Here is a 17,275-nt window from a genome sequence, read left to right as displayed (position 1 = left end):
TAACACGTTAACAACCTTAAAAGCAGTTGTGTTCATTTGAACCTGGGACACTGGGAGTCAGTCAGAGTTGGAGGCGCTGAGAGACAATTTCTATAACAACATCTTAAAAGCAGCGCTGCATTAGAATCAATGATCTTTAGATTTATTTTAACAGCCACCAACATTTTCTTTTCTTGATATAAATTGTACAAGATTTTACAGAACAGTCAATAAATTTCACTTCAGGAAAATTAAAGAAACAGATTTGTTTTTCAGACCTATTCAATCCCTGAAATCATTTCTGTTCACTTCTTATGTTTGAAAAAAAAAATAATAATAATAGGCCTACTCTCTAAAAAACTTTTTTCTTTCAATCTGATTAGTCATCTTTTTCCCCCTTGCTGTTACAGCCTCTTGCCAGTAGGTGCCCCCCGTAGCTACCCCACTTCTTTGTTGTTTAACATTAACCACTGGGAATTGGCTCTAATCAGCTACTTATCTAAAACTGATTCGTAATCCCCTCAGTGACTGTAAATCCTAAAACAAGCTGGTTATTCTCATGGTTCCACAGTTTAAAAAACGTTTTTCTTACTAAATGACATTGAACAAAATGCAACACAACTATTTTGAAATCTGCATGAGATCCTTATTGACGTCAGTTTCACAAGCAGAAGGCAGATTATCAGCAGTTCCATCAAAAGCCCCTGTTGGGACTGAAGTCTTTATTTGCTCCTCACTTTGTTGTATAATCAGAACCTCCAGAACCAGGACAGAAGTAATGAGTCAGCAACAAGTTCCAGGGACTGAAATCTCGACAGGTTTTGTCCGGGGACATTTATTCAGGGAACAACGAGAGGGAGTTTCTCCAAGTCTTTTTGCGGGATGATGAACCAACTTCCTATGGTCCTTGTCTGGGCAGCCAAGTGAAGTTCCACCTTCCGTCTGTGTGCTTTGAGACGAAGGCTTGTCCCTGAGGGAAGCTGTGGGTCTTGACACTGCTGGACAGACTGAGCGACATAGTGAATGCCAAATCTGTCCGGCTGCGAGGCGTCCCTGGCGTGGCTGGAGGCTGAGAGCCTGCAGACGGGCTTGTTGGGCTGCAGCCTCGAGCAGGAGTACAGGGTTGGGTCTGGACTGGACTTGAAGACGAAACAGGAGAAAATGTTATTCTTTTTACTGGTGGACTGAATGTGTCCTCTGATGGTGTCTGGCTGTCTTCCTGTGAAGACCAGTAAGCTGGACGGTAGGCTGGGTGTCCGTCCAGAGACTGCGTTCGACTGGAGGCAGTGATGGAGCAGATCTCCGCTCTGTCTGGGGACTTGGTGAAGTTCTCTGTTATTAGAGGGGACTGGAAGTTGGTTAATGCATCGAGGCTCCTGATCACAGCCGCAGGAGCTTCCAACCGTCCGCTCAGTGGCGTGAAGTCAGAGCGCTGACCTGGAGGAGTTGTGCAGTTCTGAGATGACTCGGCAGGATAACCACAGTTTGCTTCTTGGCTTTTGGCAGCATCGTACATGTACTCAGTGTGAAGTGTTGAGCTTTGGCAGCAGCTGTGGGCAGAGGAGTGTGTCGCAGCTGAAGGGCTCAGAGAGTTTAAAGTGTATCCAGAGGACGAGGAAGACGTGACCGTGGCATCATAAACGGAACTTCTGAGGCTGTGTCCAGGTGAGGACAAGGATTCGTTGGATGTATCGATGGTGTCTTTATCCTTCAGTCCGAGTGTTCGTAGAACCCACAGGTCCAGATTTGGCTCTGAGGAGACGGCAGACGATTCGGAGGACTCGGAGCTGAACTCGGCAGTGAGGTTCCTGCAGACTCTCTTGCTGACCTGTGGAGGCGCTGTGAGCTGATGACCACAGGCCTGGAACGATACTTCATCGTACATCAGGTTCCTCTTCAGTTTTCTCCTCCCATCAGCTGATAGCTTCTGTCGAGGGAGCACAGAGAGAGAGGCCGTGAACTCCTTCAGTATGGAAATACACTGAGGTTTAACAGTACATAAAGTTTTTAACAAAAAACTGAAAAACTTTTTTTTTGCTTTGGTGCTGCATTTAGGATCGACTGGGAAACTTCAGTACCCAAGACTTCAGACAAATAGATTAGATCATAATGTGAACAAAGACAAACTAAGTTCAGTCATGTTGAAAATGTGATTGATTGGTTGATTGATTGATTGATTCTTGTGTGGTCATTAAAAAAGATGGAACACAGTTTGATGATGGTGAACAGACTTTAGCTTTGTCCTCGAGGTTCCTGACGAATGAGGAGCTGAGAAACTCTCGGAGCTTGTTGTTCTCCTCCTGCAGACGCAGCAGCTCCTCCTCTCTCTGCAGCAGAACGTCCTGCAGCTGGACACACAGACAAACATTAATGATACATGAACGATAAGTTAACACACAGCAGGAAGTAGATTGTCTCCTCCATTTGGTTGCTTAGTTACAGAAAATACTGTGTTGTTGATGATGTTGACGTGTTTGTACCTGTTTGTTTCTCTGGATGTGAGGCGACAGCTGTTCCATCCACATCCGACCAGCAGGGGGCGAGCAGCTGAAGACACAGTGAGACTCTGACACACACACACACAGAGAGAATAAAACATTACTTCTAAAATATCTCTCGTCCGACTTCACATTATCCACCTGCTCCGATGACCAAGTTCTGCTGTCTGCATGTTCAGCACCTAGTGGCCGTCAGAGGGACTGCACCTGTCGACTCCGACACTGAGGTTTTCACCGTCAGCAGAAACGGGATCATATTTCACTCTGAGCAAAGCGACAGGGAGAAAATTAAAAAATGAATCTTCATATAAACAGTTGAGGAGCAGAGACAGGTCGGTCATTCAGAACCTGTCGGGAGCGTTTTGGTTGGTTACCCAGAGTTCACCGAGACAAACTCTGGTGTTTGATGAACGAGTCGCCGCCGTGCACACGGTCGCACTCTGCTGAGCGTGGCCTCAGAAACACTGAGCTCTGATTGGCTGGTTTCATGTTGTTGAGTTTGTTCTGCTCTAAACGTTAAAAGATTAATAATCAGCAGCTGATGCAACATGAAAGCTAACACATCTATTAAAGGAACAATTTATTCTACGAGTTACGACGCTTAGATCACTTAGCTTAGCTTTCTAGACACACTTAGCTTAGCTTAGCATTGAGTTACAAGTTACTTTGCAAGTGAAGAAAAAAATAACAATCATCCATTAAATGAACATTAAAGTCAATGAACTCTCGTCTAAAGTAGCTGAGATATTAAACAGCTGTGTGATAATTCTATCAATGAAAATTCATCAATGTACAATGTACTACAACTGGAACTTACAACTTGTAACTGTAACTATAAACTGTAACTTGTAACTGTAACTTGTAACTGTAACTTGTAACTTGTAACTTGTAACTTGTAACTGTAACTTGTAACTTGTAACTGTAACTTGTAACTGTAAATATAAACTGTAACTTGTAACTGTAACTTGTAACTGTAACTTGTAACCGTAACTTATAACTGTAAATATATACTGTAACTTGTAACTGTAAATATAAACTATAACTTGTAACTGTAACTGTAACTTGTAACTTGTAACTGTAAATATAAACTGTAACTGTAACTTGTAACTGTAACTTGTAACTGTAACTTGTAACTTGTAACTGTAAATATAAACTGTAACTTGTAACCGTAACTTATAACTGTAAATATAAACTGTAACTTGTAACTGTAACTTGTAACTGTAACTTGTAACCGTAACTTATAACTGTAAATATAAACTGTAACTTGTAACTGTAACTTGTAACTGTAACTTGTAACTGTAACTGTAAATATAAACTATAACTTGTAACTGTAACTGTAACTTGTAACTTGTAACTGTAAATATAAACTGTAACTGTAACTTGTAACTGTAACTTGTAACTGTAACTTATAACTGTAAATATATACTGTAACTTGTAACCGTAAATATAAACTGTAACTTGTAACTGTAACTTGTAACTGTAACTTGTAACTTGTAACTGTAAATATAAACTGTAACTTGTAACCATAACTTATAACTGTAAATATAAACTGTAACTTGTAACTGTAAATATAAACTATAACTTGTAACTGTAACTTGTAACTGTAACTGTAACTTGTAACTGTAAATATAAACTGTAACTGTAACTTGTAACTGTAACTTGTAACTGTAACTTGTAACTGTAACTGTAACTTGTAACTGTAAATATAAACTATAACTTGTAACTGTAACTTGTAACTTGTAACTGTAACTGTAACTTGTAACTGTAACTTGTAACTGTAACTTGTAACTGTAACTTGTAACTGTAACTTGTAACTGTAAATATAAACTGTAACTTGTAACTGTAACTTGTAACTGTAAATATAAACTATAACTTGTAACTGTAACTTGTAACTGTAACTTGTAACTGTAAATATAAACTATAACTTGTAACTGTAACTTGTAACTTGTAACTGTAACTGTAACTTGTAACTGTAACTTGTAACTGTAACTTGTAACTGTAACTTGTAACTGTAACTTGTAACTGTAAATATAAACTGTAACTTGTAACTGTAACTTGTAACTGTAACTTGTAACTGTAACTTGTAACTGTAAATATAAACTATAACTTGTAACTGTAACTTGTAACTGTAACTTGTAACTGTAACTTGTAACTGTAAATATAAACTGTAACTTGTAACTTGTAACTGTAACTTGTAACTTGTAACTGTGTGTATTGTGATGACTGGACTCACTCCACTCGGTCGGGGGGGCCTGCTGCTTCTCTCTGAGGTCGCTCAGGTCACAGGGGTCATGGGCCCAAACTGGGGCCAGGGTTTCCATGGAAACGTCAACAATGTCGGGGCCGAGGGCCGAGTCCTGGAGCGATGATGATGAAGAGGAGGAGGAGGAGGAGGAGGGTCCCTACAGAAAGAGTGTTTCGGTGAATGAAGGGAGTGTGTGTGTGTGTGTGTGTGTGTGTGTGTGTGTGTGTGTGTGTGTGTGTGTGTGTGTCTGTGTGTGTGTGTGTGTCTGTGTCTGTGTGAGTGTGTGTGTGTGTGTGTGTGTGTGTCTGTGTCTGTGTCTGTGTCTGTGTGTGTGTGTGTGTGTGTCTGTGTGTGTGTGTGTGTGTGTGTGTGTGTGTGTGTCTGTGTCTGTGTGAGTGTGTGTGTGTGTGTGTGTGTCTGTCTGTGTCTGTGTGTGTGTGTGTGTGTCTGTCTGTGTGTGTGTGTGTGTGTGTGTGTGTCTGTGTGTGTGTGTCTGTGTGTGTGTGTGTGTGTGTGTTGATATGGTGACGATCAACACTTCAGTCACATTTTCAAACTCGTCTCTTTCCAACATTGAAGTTTCAGTTAAAGAAAACACCACATGGCCAAAAGTATGCAGACGCCTGCAGACCCCTTCAGGGACATCAGGGTCGTTATGATGCTGCTCTAATCAGCTCGGACAAGAAGAAAAGTTTGTTCTGAAGATTTTGAACCAGACTCACACAGGGTGTCCTTTTACTTTTGGCCATAGTGTGTGTTAGACACACCAATAAGATAAAAACTGAGGATTAGAGTGAAATCCTTCAAACATCTGAATAATTTAAACAACAAAAAAAATAAGATTCTTCAGCCATATTATTATATTTTCTATATTTATCCTCACACTAGGTTTCCTTGTGTTTTACTATTTACTTATTTATCACTTTTACTGTCATGAATCTTCTCTCTGCTGCTGCAATACAACACATGTCGCCTTATCTTAATTTATCTGATCTTATATATATATCATTTATACTTAACATCATAAATTAGACATATAACATAGTGATCAGGAAATCTGCACTGAAATAATTACATGACGTGCAGTTTTTTGCTACCTGAATGTTTTTGTTGTATCTCGGATAAATGTCCCTGATAAAGTTAAAGTGCTCGAAACCAAAACTGTGAATAAGCGTGACAGCAGCTGGATCAGAAGAAACATGAACTCACTCAGAAATCCTCGTCTCACGCTGCACGTGCTGCGTCAGGCTGTGCGTAAAAGCGCGCTGCGGAGTCTCCAAGTACAAAAACTGCAGGAAAATACAAAATAATAGAAGCAGGTTTCTCCTGGTGGTTAATGAATGAAACAGAACAACTCAGGTCCTGAGCCAAATAAACCCGACACAAGAAGAAGAAGAAGAAGAAGAAGAAGAAGAAGAGAGGAGGAGAAACGGTCCTGAAGGATCCGCGTGTTTGACTGAGAGAGAAGTGAAGGAAAAGCTCCTGCAGCACAGACAGGTGTGTGTGTGTGTGTGTGTGTGTGTGTGTGTGTGTGTGTGTGTGTGTGTGTGTGGACATCACTCTGTCCAATCAGCTGTTTGGTCTCAGCTGATGACGCACTGATTTCAGTTGCTCAGGTGAAGAAGCTGATTTCACTTCATTTTGCTTTATTCAGTTCACATTAAATAAGAAATATAAAATATACAGAGAAACGTGTATTCTTACGGAAGTGTATTGCATTCACTTGAAAAAAAAAACTCCGGATTTTCTGAGTAATTTATTTTTTGGTTTATTTTTTTGAATAATTTTTTCAGTTTTTCTGAAAAAAAATTTTTTTCTGTTTTTTTGGACAAATTTTTTCTGAGTTCAGAGAACATTTGAAACAACAATAGAAACATTGATTTCTTTTACTGAGAGCTCGATGTGATGGAAACAAACAAACAGGCTTGTTTAATTTATCCAGTTTGACTTTGATCTGGTTTCAGACTGTTTTTTAAAATAATTTTTTCAGTTTTTCAGAAAAAGTTTCTTCTGTTTTTCGGACAAATAACAGAATAGAAAAAGTAATAAATAAATAGATGCTGCAGCTTGTGTTGAGGTTTTATTTAAGAATATAGGGAAGCGTATTTTATTCACTTGAAAAAAAAAACCTAAGGATTTTTTGAGTAATTTATTTTTTTGGTTTGGTTTTTTTAAATAATTTTTTCAGTTTTTCAGAATTTTTTTTTCTGTTTTTCTGACAATTTTTTTTCTGAGTTCAGAGAATTTGAAACATTGATTCCTTTACTGAGAGCTCGATGTGATGGAAACAAACAGGCTTGTTTAATTTATCCAGTTTGACTTTGATCTGGGTTCAGACTCTGGGACATCGTCCTGTCTTTAAGTCAGATCGATGTATCATCACGAGTTTGTCGACTCTACGCAGACACATGACCGGTTTGGGCCTGGATCCATACGACGCCTCAGCTGCACATCGTGCGGATCCAATATTTTCAGCAGTCTCCTGAGTTACCACGTATTCAGCCTGAATGCATTTCAAATGGATCATCTTAATCCATGGAGCCGTTTCTGTCCAACTGATCCTGGAGAAACATTGCTATGTCCAGCAGATCTGAATGAGCTTTCCTTCTGAACAAGTCCTCAGGCGTCTGCGTAGAGTCGACAAACTCGTGATGATACATCGATCTGACTTAAAGACAGGACGATGTCCCAGAGTCTGAACCCAGATCAAAGTCAAACTGGATAAATTAAACAAGCCTGTTTGTTTCCATCACATCGAGCTCTCAGTAAAGGAATCAATGTTTCAAATTCTCTGAACTCAGAAAAAAAAATTCTGAAAAACTGAAAAAATTATTTAAAAAAACAAACCAAAAAAATAAATTACTCAAAAAATCCGTAGGTTTTTTTTTTTCAAGTGAATAAAATACGCTTCCCTATATTCTTAAATAAAACCTCAACACAAGCTGCAGCATCTATTTATTTATTACTTTTTCTATTCTGTTATTCTGCCATCTCTTTTAAATGATGCTATTTTATATGATTAATAATAATAAAGATTTTGTGTGTCGTATCAGCCAAATCCATAAAAAGACATTAGAGAGATAAATATAAAATATTCTTAGAGCCATTTGACAATTTGTAAAAATATGATAAAAAAGTATTTCATCATTGTGTAAAAACCAAAATGTTTAGAATCATTTAAGAAGAAAAACTGGTTTGAGAATAATCATTTATATTAATATAAATAGAACTGATTTTATTGTTGGGAAAATTCCAACTGCACATGAAGCAATGAGAGAAGAAGAAGAAGAAGAAGAAGAAGACGAAGAAGAAGAAGAAGACATCAAGATGGACAACACATCTAAGGACAAACATTTACTTAACTTATTTTAAAAAAAGTTTGGTCCATGTCCCATCTGCTAACATGGAGGATGAGGGTTTATGACTTCAGACTTTAGATAAGAGAAGGAGATAAGAGAAGGAGAGAAGAGGAGGAGAGAAGAGAAGGAGATAAGAAAGGAGAGAAGAGAAGGAGAGAAGAGAAGGAGAGAAGAGGAGGAGAGAAGAGGAGGAGAGAAGAGAAGGAGAGAAGAGGAGGAGAGAAGAAAGGAGAGAAGAGGAGGACAGAAGAGAAGGAGAGAAGAGGAGGAGAGAAGAGGAGGAGGCACAGACTGTTGAGTTCTCTGTTGAGTTCTGATGAAACAGTTTGTAAAGTTTCAGAGGTCAGAGGTCATCTGTGGTGCTGCCTGACGAGCAGCAGACGTTTCTCCGCCTCCAGCTGAGACAGAAATCTGTTCCCTCCCACTTTTTCACCCCCCCACAGGGAACCTGACCGACCATGACATTTGACTTTTCCCATCAGCCTTTGTGTCTCGTTAAGTGGCCGTGGAGGGGGGTTAATCACCTCCGCCAGCGGCCCCGCTCAACATCAAATAGCAGCAGAGAGAACGCGGCAGCGGTGGCCACACGTGGAGTCTGCAGGAGAGGAGGTCGTTGGTTTGAATCCCATGGATGATGTGTGGTGAAGCTGCTCTGCTGAACTGTCTCATCGTTTTCTGATCGAGGGTCCTCGTACACTTGACCGTCATCGGTCTGATGCTGAGGTGTGAGAGTGGACGTACCCGTGTGTGTGTGTGTGTGTGTGTCAGCAGGTCGTCCTCTCACCTCTTGTTTCTTGATGACATGCTGAGCTCTAGCGGATCAGGACGCCCTCTGCCAATTAAACTGAGCCTCCGGGTTGCCGTAGTCGTGCCGGCAGACAGGTCGGAGGATTACTGACCGTCTGTAGCCTCAGGTTCAGGAGCCAGCTGCTTTCATTTAGTGAAACCTGTCTCTGCCGAGGAGCCTTTGAGCACACGGAGCTGCTGCAGACGAGAGTGAGGTGATTGTGGATTTTCTTTGTTTTTCTTATTGTTTTGTTTGAATTTCAATCTTATTTAATGTTACTCATGTTACTCATCTCTCATCATATCATTGATCAAATGTTTCTACGTTTGACTGAAATATTTTCAATCAATCAAATTCGATTTTCACAGCCACAGTTTGTCTCGTAGGGTTTAACAAGGTGTGACGTCATCTGTTAAAAACCTCAGGGAGACACACGTGAGGACAGAACGTGATGGAGGACGTCAGAAAAAGAGAATAAATAATAACAATCAATAACCTGACATCAGATAAAATGAAGAGGTGATGGAGGTGAATGTGTGAGACGTGTAAACAAACAGTTAGCAGCTAATGACCCGTCAATATGGAGCAGTGGGGGGGGGGGGGGGGGGGTTACCTGGCGTCTGACTCCAATCTGGTTCAGGAGGCATATGTTACCCCCCCCAACAACACACACACACTCACACACACACTCACACACAGACACACACACACTCACACACACACACACACACACTCACACACACTCACACACGCCTCCACCCTGCTGGGATCCTAATGACAGGGGGACGGACGACAGGATTTGTTGGACAACAGCGGCGGCTGCCTCGACTGCCTGCTCTCTACTGAACGTCCACACACACACACACACACACACACACACACACACACACACACACACACACACACACACACACACACACACACACAGAACTTGACTTTAAATCTGTCTCGTTAAATGTTAATATTTAACTAAGGTATTAACATAAATAATATTCCTGAACATAAACAGAACACAACAGTGAAGATTTGACTGTGGACCATGACCTGAGGTGAAGGTCCTGCTCCTCATCCTCACCAGGGATCCAGTGTGACGGGACCTTTTCTGTCTGATACCCCCCCCCCCTCTGTGGAACAACCTCCCTGGTCGTTCTTTTAAATCTGCTTTTAAAGATGTTTGTAGAACTGAACCCTGGAGAAAGTCCAGAAGACTGAGTCCAGGTGTTTGTCCTGTGAAGCAGCAGATTGTCCAACTTGTTCACAACAACAGGAACGTGTGGGGAACATTCAGGCGAGGGGCGGAGCCTACACATGGGTCTGCATAATAATCATCGTCTCGTTAAGTTGTGAACGTGTGAGTGTAGACAAGTGGAAAAGTGTGTGTGTGTGTGTGTGTGTTAACCTGCCTGGTTATTCCTGAGTGTGTTTGTCTCCTGTGGAGATGAATTAAAGACAACAGGCTGGAACGGCTGACTTCTGTACAGGAGGTCACACACACACACACACACACACACACACACACACAACCATGTATGCACATCAGTCTGTCTCTAACCATCAAGCTCAGCTGTGTGTGTGTGTGTGTGTGTGTGTGGACATCGGCCTTGTGCTGCTAAGCTTCTTTATGTCCACCGTGACGTCCTGCTGAGAGCTCAGGGCCAATTAAAGCCCCGGGAGAGAGAGAGAGAGAAACACCTCCAGGCCTCTAACCTCGCTCGCCCAGGGTGCTGATCACAGAACCAGCTGGTTCATTCTGTCCGAACATAAAAGATGTAAAAACATATTCTCGTATTCCATCAATTTCTTTTCTGTCCAACGTCTGACGAGATCTGTTCACACGTGGTGATTCATTCTGTTGGTAACTGAAACGCAACTGAACACTGATATTACCCATGATCCTCTGCTTCCTGACCCAGAGGAGCTGCTGCTGAAACAAACTGTTCAGATTCTTCATGTTTGAAAGTTTCTGCTGAACATTGGAGATAAACTCTGGTTGTTAAGAACTGATCTCAGTTCAGCTTCACTCTTCAGCTGATGGAGACGCTCAGTCACTTGTTCTCTCAGGAGATGAACCCACTCAGCAGAGAGAGAGAACAGACGCTCAGGGAGCGAAGGAGGAAACGTTCTCCACCTTCACAACGAGTGTCTGAGATCCAGACGTTTCAGGACACGTCGTTGATCGTCCACGAGGCGAGAGTGAGACGGTCGCTCTGTTTAAACGTTTCTTAGATGTTGGTGAATATTTCAGATGTAAAATGAAATATGTGTCTAAGAACATTTAATAATCTTGATCCTGTGGAAGCTTCAGTTCTGGAACTCTGCCGGTCGAAGTAATGAGATCAAGTAGAAAATGAGTGACGGCTAATGATACGTTACTAACACTCAACAGTGAAGAGGAGTCAGGTGTCGCCGGGCAGCATGCCTCCCCTCAGCTCCAACAATACGCTGACACTCACCTGGTGACATCACCGGCTGGCAGCTCTCACATTGGCTGACCAGACACTCAGGAGAGGTCGGGGGGAGTGCGGTGTGCGTTGGTGTGTGTTGGTGTGCGTTGGTGTGCGTTGGTGTGTGTGGGTGTGCGTTGGTGTGCGTTGGTGTGTGTGGGTGTGCGTTGGTGTGTGTGGGTGTGTGTGGGTGTGTGTGGGTGAACGTGTGCCGCCACTGAAGCGTTGTTAATGTTTTGTTGTGTTTGGACAAAGCGTTCTTCCTGGTTACTGAGGTGAGAGAAGAACGAGATCTGATATTTCCTTTTGTGTGTGTGTGTGTGTGTGTGTGTGTGGTAGACCTGTATATATCATTAAGTCTCAGTGGTATGACTTGTCTTCCATAGTTGTAATCTGAGGACATTAGTGTTAATGTCCTATTCAAACCAACCTCCTGTTCAGAAAACACACATTTTAAGAATGGGCCTTTTTCCAACCTGGAACTAGAAGCTTTAAAATCACAGGGACATGTCATGTCTGCTGTTGCCACAGCGCCCCCTGAAGGTTGAAACTGCAATGTTTATGAAAACAGACGTAGATTCCAGATCCCGAAAGTGAAGCCAATGCAAAAGTGCCTGAAAATTGTCTTCTGTGTAATGACCAGCAGGGGGCGACTCCAGTGGTAGCTTCTATAGAAAGCGTCTCCTCTGGTAGTTCTGTCTCTCATTACAAACATTAGCAGTAACGAGGGCTCTGATTGGCTGCTACTGTATGTGGTGTCTGAAATGCTATGTCAACTGAATGTGTACATGAGGGCATTAGATCACGGCTCTAACTGTCGCCCTAAATTTGAGCTGGTGTCTTTCCCTTCCTGTTACCGGACAGTCTGGAGGAAACCAGATGTGGTTTCTTCAGATTCACGAAAACAACCGTCCAATATAAACGAGGAGTTGAAGTTGCCTCAAAAAGAGATTCACATTGGCCCCGGATCTCTCCCGAGGCAGATTGCAGTGCTTGTATTGATGCTGAACTTTTTTGTAATAAACATTTTATACAATTAAGACGGTTTCATCGGAGATTCCTTCATCATCTTCACATCATTGCTGCCCCAATATACGACAGCTGCTACTGTAAAACACAGAAGAACAATAGAATCAGAATTCGTTGATGTGTCCGTCTGTGACTGTTTCCAGTTTTCTCTCTCTGCAGGTTCCTTCCACTCCACAAACGAATCTGGTTTAATCCAGCGACACCTCCAGATGTGAAATCTTTTCATTACGTCCATATTAGAGCTTTTGAAGACAGAGGTTCATGTCCCTGAAACAGTCCAAATATACTGAACATTCATGAAGAATGAGAAACAACATTAGAGGGAATCTTCACATTCGGTACAATTGGAAATGAACCGATGGTGAAGTTTCCTCAGCAGCCGTGAGAACAGCTAAAAGATAGAAAATGTGATTCTGGAGGTTTTAAACTTTTGGCTCCTTATTTGAATTTATTATGATGAATATAAAATCATATCTTATATTAGGGGATTCAGTGTGGAGCATCTTATTTATCTTTAACATCATTTATTTCATGAAGCTTTTCAACACAGAGTCAGAGACTCTGAAAACAGAGAGAGGTGAGCGGCAGCGATCGATCACATCCGAGTTCAAGAATCAAATCAACCCAAAGAATTAGTTTTAAATCAAACTACTGAGTCAAATAATTAAGAAGGTTCAGATGTGTTAGAAGTGAATTTGTTAAAGGGAAAATGTTTTTTAGATTTACATGTTAATTCAAATGTATGTTGTTTTCTTTTTGTTGTAGGAAATGTTCATAAATCAAGAAGTTTAAAGATTCTTAATTCACATCGTCACTTTGCTTCTGATGTCACCCGAGGACAAACCATAGAAACCACACACACACACACACACACACACACACGCACACACACTCACACACACACACACACACACACACACACACACACACACACACACACACACCAAGCGCAGCCACCAAACACAGAGTAGAAAAGGCTGAGAGAAGCTCTGTTGGGGGCTGTTGTGTCTCCAAACCAAATACTGGGTGTTGGTTGTAGTGTGTGTGTGTGTGTGTGTGTGTGTGTGTGTGTGTGTGTGTGTGTGTGTGTGTGTGTGTGTGTGTGGGGGGGTGTGTTTTGATGGGGGGGTCCTGGAGAGCTGCACCAAGTGGCTGAACATCAGCCAAGCCTGAAGGGGCAACCAGTGAGCCGGTCGTCGTGGTAACAGTAGTAGTAGTAAATAGTCCTGAATGTTGTACTGTATGCAGTAGTGTCTGTTGTCACCGCAGCGATGGAACACGTCCAACATTTCCCCCAGTGAGGACACTCAGTGAGGACACTCAGTGAGGACACTCAGTGAGGACACTCAGTGAGGACACCAACAACACACACACAACCTTCTGTTGGAATAAAGCTAGTTGTTGTGTGTGTCTCTTTTAGTTGTTGAGTTGAGATGTGATTGTTTCGATGTCGGCTGTGAAGAGGATGAGTGACAGCGGTGGGATGATCTGAGCTAGTTAAGTATGTTCGACACCGTCGTCACGGTGACCTTTAGCTCCCTCCTCATCTGTCTCCGCCTGACGTTCTTCACCGTGTCTGGACTAATAACAAACCACCGCCTTTTAAAGGGAAACACACGGATCAGCGTTTATTAATGGAGCTGCAGCCGAGCTCATCCTTCATCAGCCCGACGCTGCAGAGACGCATCGATTCAAGGTTCAGGGTTTATTATTCTCTCACGTCCGTATATCTGTAATCTATATGAGCAAAGAGGAGCAGGTTCACTCTCCTCATACACTCTATATGAACACCATCACTGACTGTATATAAAGACACTGACTGTATATGAACACCATCACTGACTGTATATAAAGACACTGACTGTATATGAACACCATCACTGACTGTATATAAAGACACTGACTGTATATAAACACCATCACTGACTCTATATAAAGAATCACTGACTGTATATAAAGATGATCACTGACTGTATATAAAGAATCACTGACTGTATATAAAGATGCTAACATTAGCTCTAACATTAGCAGAAACATACAAATATCAAACAAGGTTTAATGTTTCAAAATGTTTTCTTCTTTGGAGGCTGTTTAACCTGCACACACACACACACACACACACACACGTACACACACAAACACTGAATTCTGAGTAAAACTGTTTATATTTATCATTCATAGTTTTTTAAATAAAGTAAATAAAAAAACATAAAAATCAAATGTTATCATTCAAGCAGGTTTAAAGGCAAATAAGTAATTATTACAAGAGAACATACAGTGTGTGTATATATATATTTATATATATATATTTATATATAAAACACAGGGTTAAACAGGTTGGTGGTCATCTGCTGATTCAGTCTCTCACTCAGTTCTTCTGACTCTTTATAACTTTACATTTTTATTTATAAAAGAAAAAGAAGTGACACATCAGGTCAGACACAGGTTTGATATTTTCCAATGAAGTCAGTTTATTCTATAAACAGAGAATGAGGATGAACCATTCATTGATCAGATTCAGTTGATGAATTAATTATGATGAGTGTTTGTGTTTCAAACAGATTTGACTCAACGTGAAGGAACTCTGAGATTTCAGGAAACAGAACCGATGATAAAACGATTGTTCTCAGAAAATATAAAGATAATCTTGTGATGATGACCTCGTTTGCAGGTAGAGTCTGTGCAGTATACACGCTCTCGACCAATCAGGAGTCAGTGTCAGCTGTCAATCATGACGGATCAGAAACTTGAACAAACATCAGAGAGAAGAACGAGCTGAAGCGGGGGAGGGGTGTGGGCTCTGAGGATTGTTTCCTGAACTTCATGTAGAACTGAGTGGATTCATCTCGTCTGCGTTCAGCTCATCTGGGACGGTGGACGCCATCGTTCATATCGTCTTTATAAAGCTACACCTCCTCCTCCTCCTCCTCCTCCTCCTCCTCCTCCGCATGTGTTCATGATATTCCTGGTCCTCAGAGGATAAATCCTCAGCTACATTTTCATCAGTGCACATGAAATATAAAAATCAGAACCTCAATCATTCTCCTCCGACCTCCGGGGACCAATCATCTGCTGCTGTTGGTTGTGTTTCCTGCCATCGTCCTGCTCGCAGGTGTGGGGGGCGGAGTCCGGGGCCGGGTATGAGGCCTGGGCAGGTGTGGGGGCGCGGTTAGGAGTCAAGTGTGTTTCATGGGCGGAGTCTGGAATCAGGGTGGGGTCTGTTTGTGGGACGGGGTCAGTCCTGTCATGTGCCACCTGCTGCATCTCTGTTTCCACTTTAAGCTCCTCCCCTCTGTCATCCACCTGGTCAACGAATCCAGCACACCCCGAGCAGTTCCTGCTTTGCTGGGGCCCCTGCAGGGGGGAGGGGCCCCAACTCTTCACACTCCCACTGGGAGGGGCCTGTCTGTTTCTGCGAGTCTGATTGGTTCTGTCTTTCTGATTCTGGATCCGTTGGGCTCTTTGCAGCGCCAGCGCGGCTAGGTCCGAGTGAGATGACGTGCTGTCAATCAACCTCCTGCCCATGGCGAGCGGCCGTACGGGCAGTGCCAGCCTCAGCCGCAGCCAGAATCGAGAATGCCGCGACTCAGATCGACTTCCTCGCCACTTCACGGTGCTGACGGCCGCCTGTCGGAGCTGGGTCACCTCCACGCAGCTCAGCTTACTGACTGAGTGGTAAACGACAGCGACAATGGAGGCCTGGTGGCCATGTTGGAGGTACAGGCCCAGCCGACACTCCAGGAGGCTGAAGCTTTTTTCTGTCAGAAAGACGGGGCTGACGACAAACAGGAGGCGGCGACTCCGCTGCATCGACAGCAGGATGGCGTCTGAGGAGTCTGATGGAGGAGAGACAGGAAGAGTCAGAGACAAGAGTCACTGAGCAGCTTCAGGAAGCAGCTCATAGGAAAGTTAACATTTATAAAGTAACCTAACCTCCATCATAAACTCAGTTTTCATCCGTTTCATTAATCAACAACTAAACGTGTCAGACGGAGGATTAGAGCCATGTCGAAGAAAAAAAAACTTCTCAGATCTGGAGAAGAATCGGAAAATTATGAGAAAATGTGATTTTCTTAAAATTGCAAAAAATAATCGATACAGTAAAAGAAACCTGAAAAACCCCAAATCCCCATGAAAATGAAACTCATGTTCTCTGTGTTCAAATGTTCTTCAGTAAGTCACCAGAACTACAAGGCTGATTGGTTCAACTCGTCCTTTCAACGTCCCCACCTGATGAAGAACTTCGAGGGAAACATGGGGAACTGTCTCTGCAGTGGATGAAACCGTCCTGAAGAGGGCAGCAGATTCTACATTTAATGCCAAACAGGTCGTGAAATGCTAACATGCATTAGCTTGGATGCTAAATGTGGTTGCGTGAACTCATCCTCCCAGGATGCTGCTGGTCAAATCACAATCTGTGAAAGTTAGAATCAAACATGAACAAGTTCTAAAACCAACGAGTTCTCTGAATTTCTTAGTTCAGTGGGAAAAACTCAAAGTGAACCATGAGTTGAAAAATGAAAAAACCTGATGAAAAGAATAATTGTGTGTTTGTGCAGAAGATGTGACAATGAAAAACAATGACATGAATGATGACGACATATGATTTATTACCATTTATTTAACAGGAGATTAAAATACTGTTTGAAAAGTGTTGAAGATGAAAAGTGTTTTTTATATTCTCACAAAGAAATGATATCATGATACAGTTGATTTATTTTAGATAAACTGAACATATCAAAGTGGAAACTGTGCAAAAAAATAAAACCAAAAACACAAAGTGCAGAGTAATTGTAATGTTTAAAGTAACGATCAGGCAACTTTTACTTTTATAAATAATTGAACAGTGAAAGTTGCAGTGCATTAGTTCATCAGAAGATATTAGTAAAAAGACAAAACATAAAACAATGGTTTCAGTTGTACCTGTGTTTGCA

The 17,275-nt window shown here is 42.0% G+C and overlaps 2 protein-coding genes across 3 annotated transcripts in view; both read right to left on the bottom strand.

Annotated features, from left to right (window-relative positions):
- Window positions 1-340: 340 nt before the first annotated feature.
- On the bottom strand, window positions 341-4,873 carry gmnc (geminin coiled-coil domain containing). Its single transcript, XM_069534768.1, has 4 exons — window positions 4,711-4,873; window positions 2,460-2,545; window positions 2,211-2,327; window positions 341-1,906 (listed from the first exon to the last, which is right to left on the bottom strand). The coding sequence occupies exons 1-4, from the start codon at window positions 4,796-4,798 to the stop codon at window positions 878-880; spliced, it is 1,320 nt and encodes a 439-aa protein (XP_069390869.1). The 5' UTR covers window positions 4,799-4,873; the 3' UTR covers window positions 341-877.
- A 10,415-nt stretch (window positions 4,874-15,288) lies between these two features.
- Window positions 15,289-17,275, bottom strand: part of il1rap (interleukin 1 receptor accessory protein) — a 16,086-nt gene continuing 14,099 nt past the window's right edge. Inside the window, exon 12 of one of the 2 annotated variants that reach the window (XM_069534317.1) lies at window positions 15,289-16,177. In XM_069534317.1, the coding sequence (XP_069390418.1) occupies window positions 15,375-16,177 (803 nt within the window). In that variant the 3' untranslated portion in view covers window positions 15,289-15,374. Of the gene's footprint in view, window positions 16,178-16,931 lie in introns of those variants that run through there. The other variant, XM_069534316.1, reaches the window with a different exon arrangement.

The sequence above is a fragment of the Paralichthys olivaceus genome, chromosome 11 (assembly GCF_024713975.1).
Source record: "Paralichthys olivaceus isolate ysfri-2021 chromosome 11, ASM2471397v2, whole genome shotgun sequence".
Classification (NCBI taxonomy): domain Eukaryota; kingdom Metazoa; phylum Chordata; class Actinopteri; order Pleuronectiformes; family Paralichthyidae; genus Paralichthys; species Paralichthys olivaceus.
Note: the sequence above shows the minus strand (reverse complement) of the source record. Positions and strands in the feature narration are given on the sequence as shown.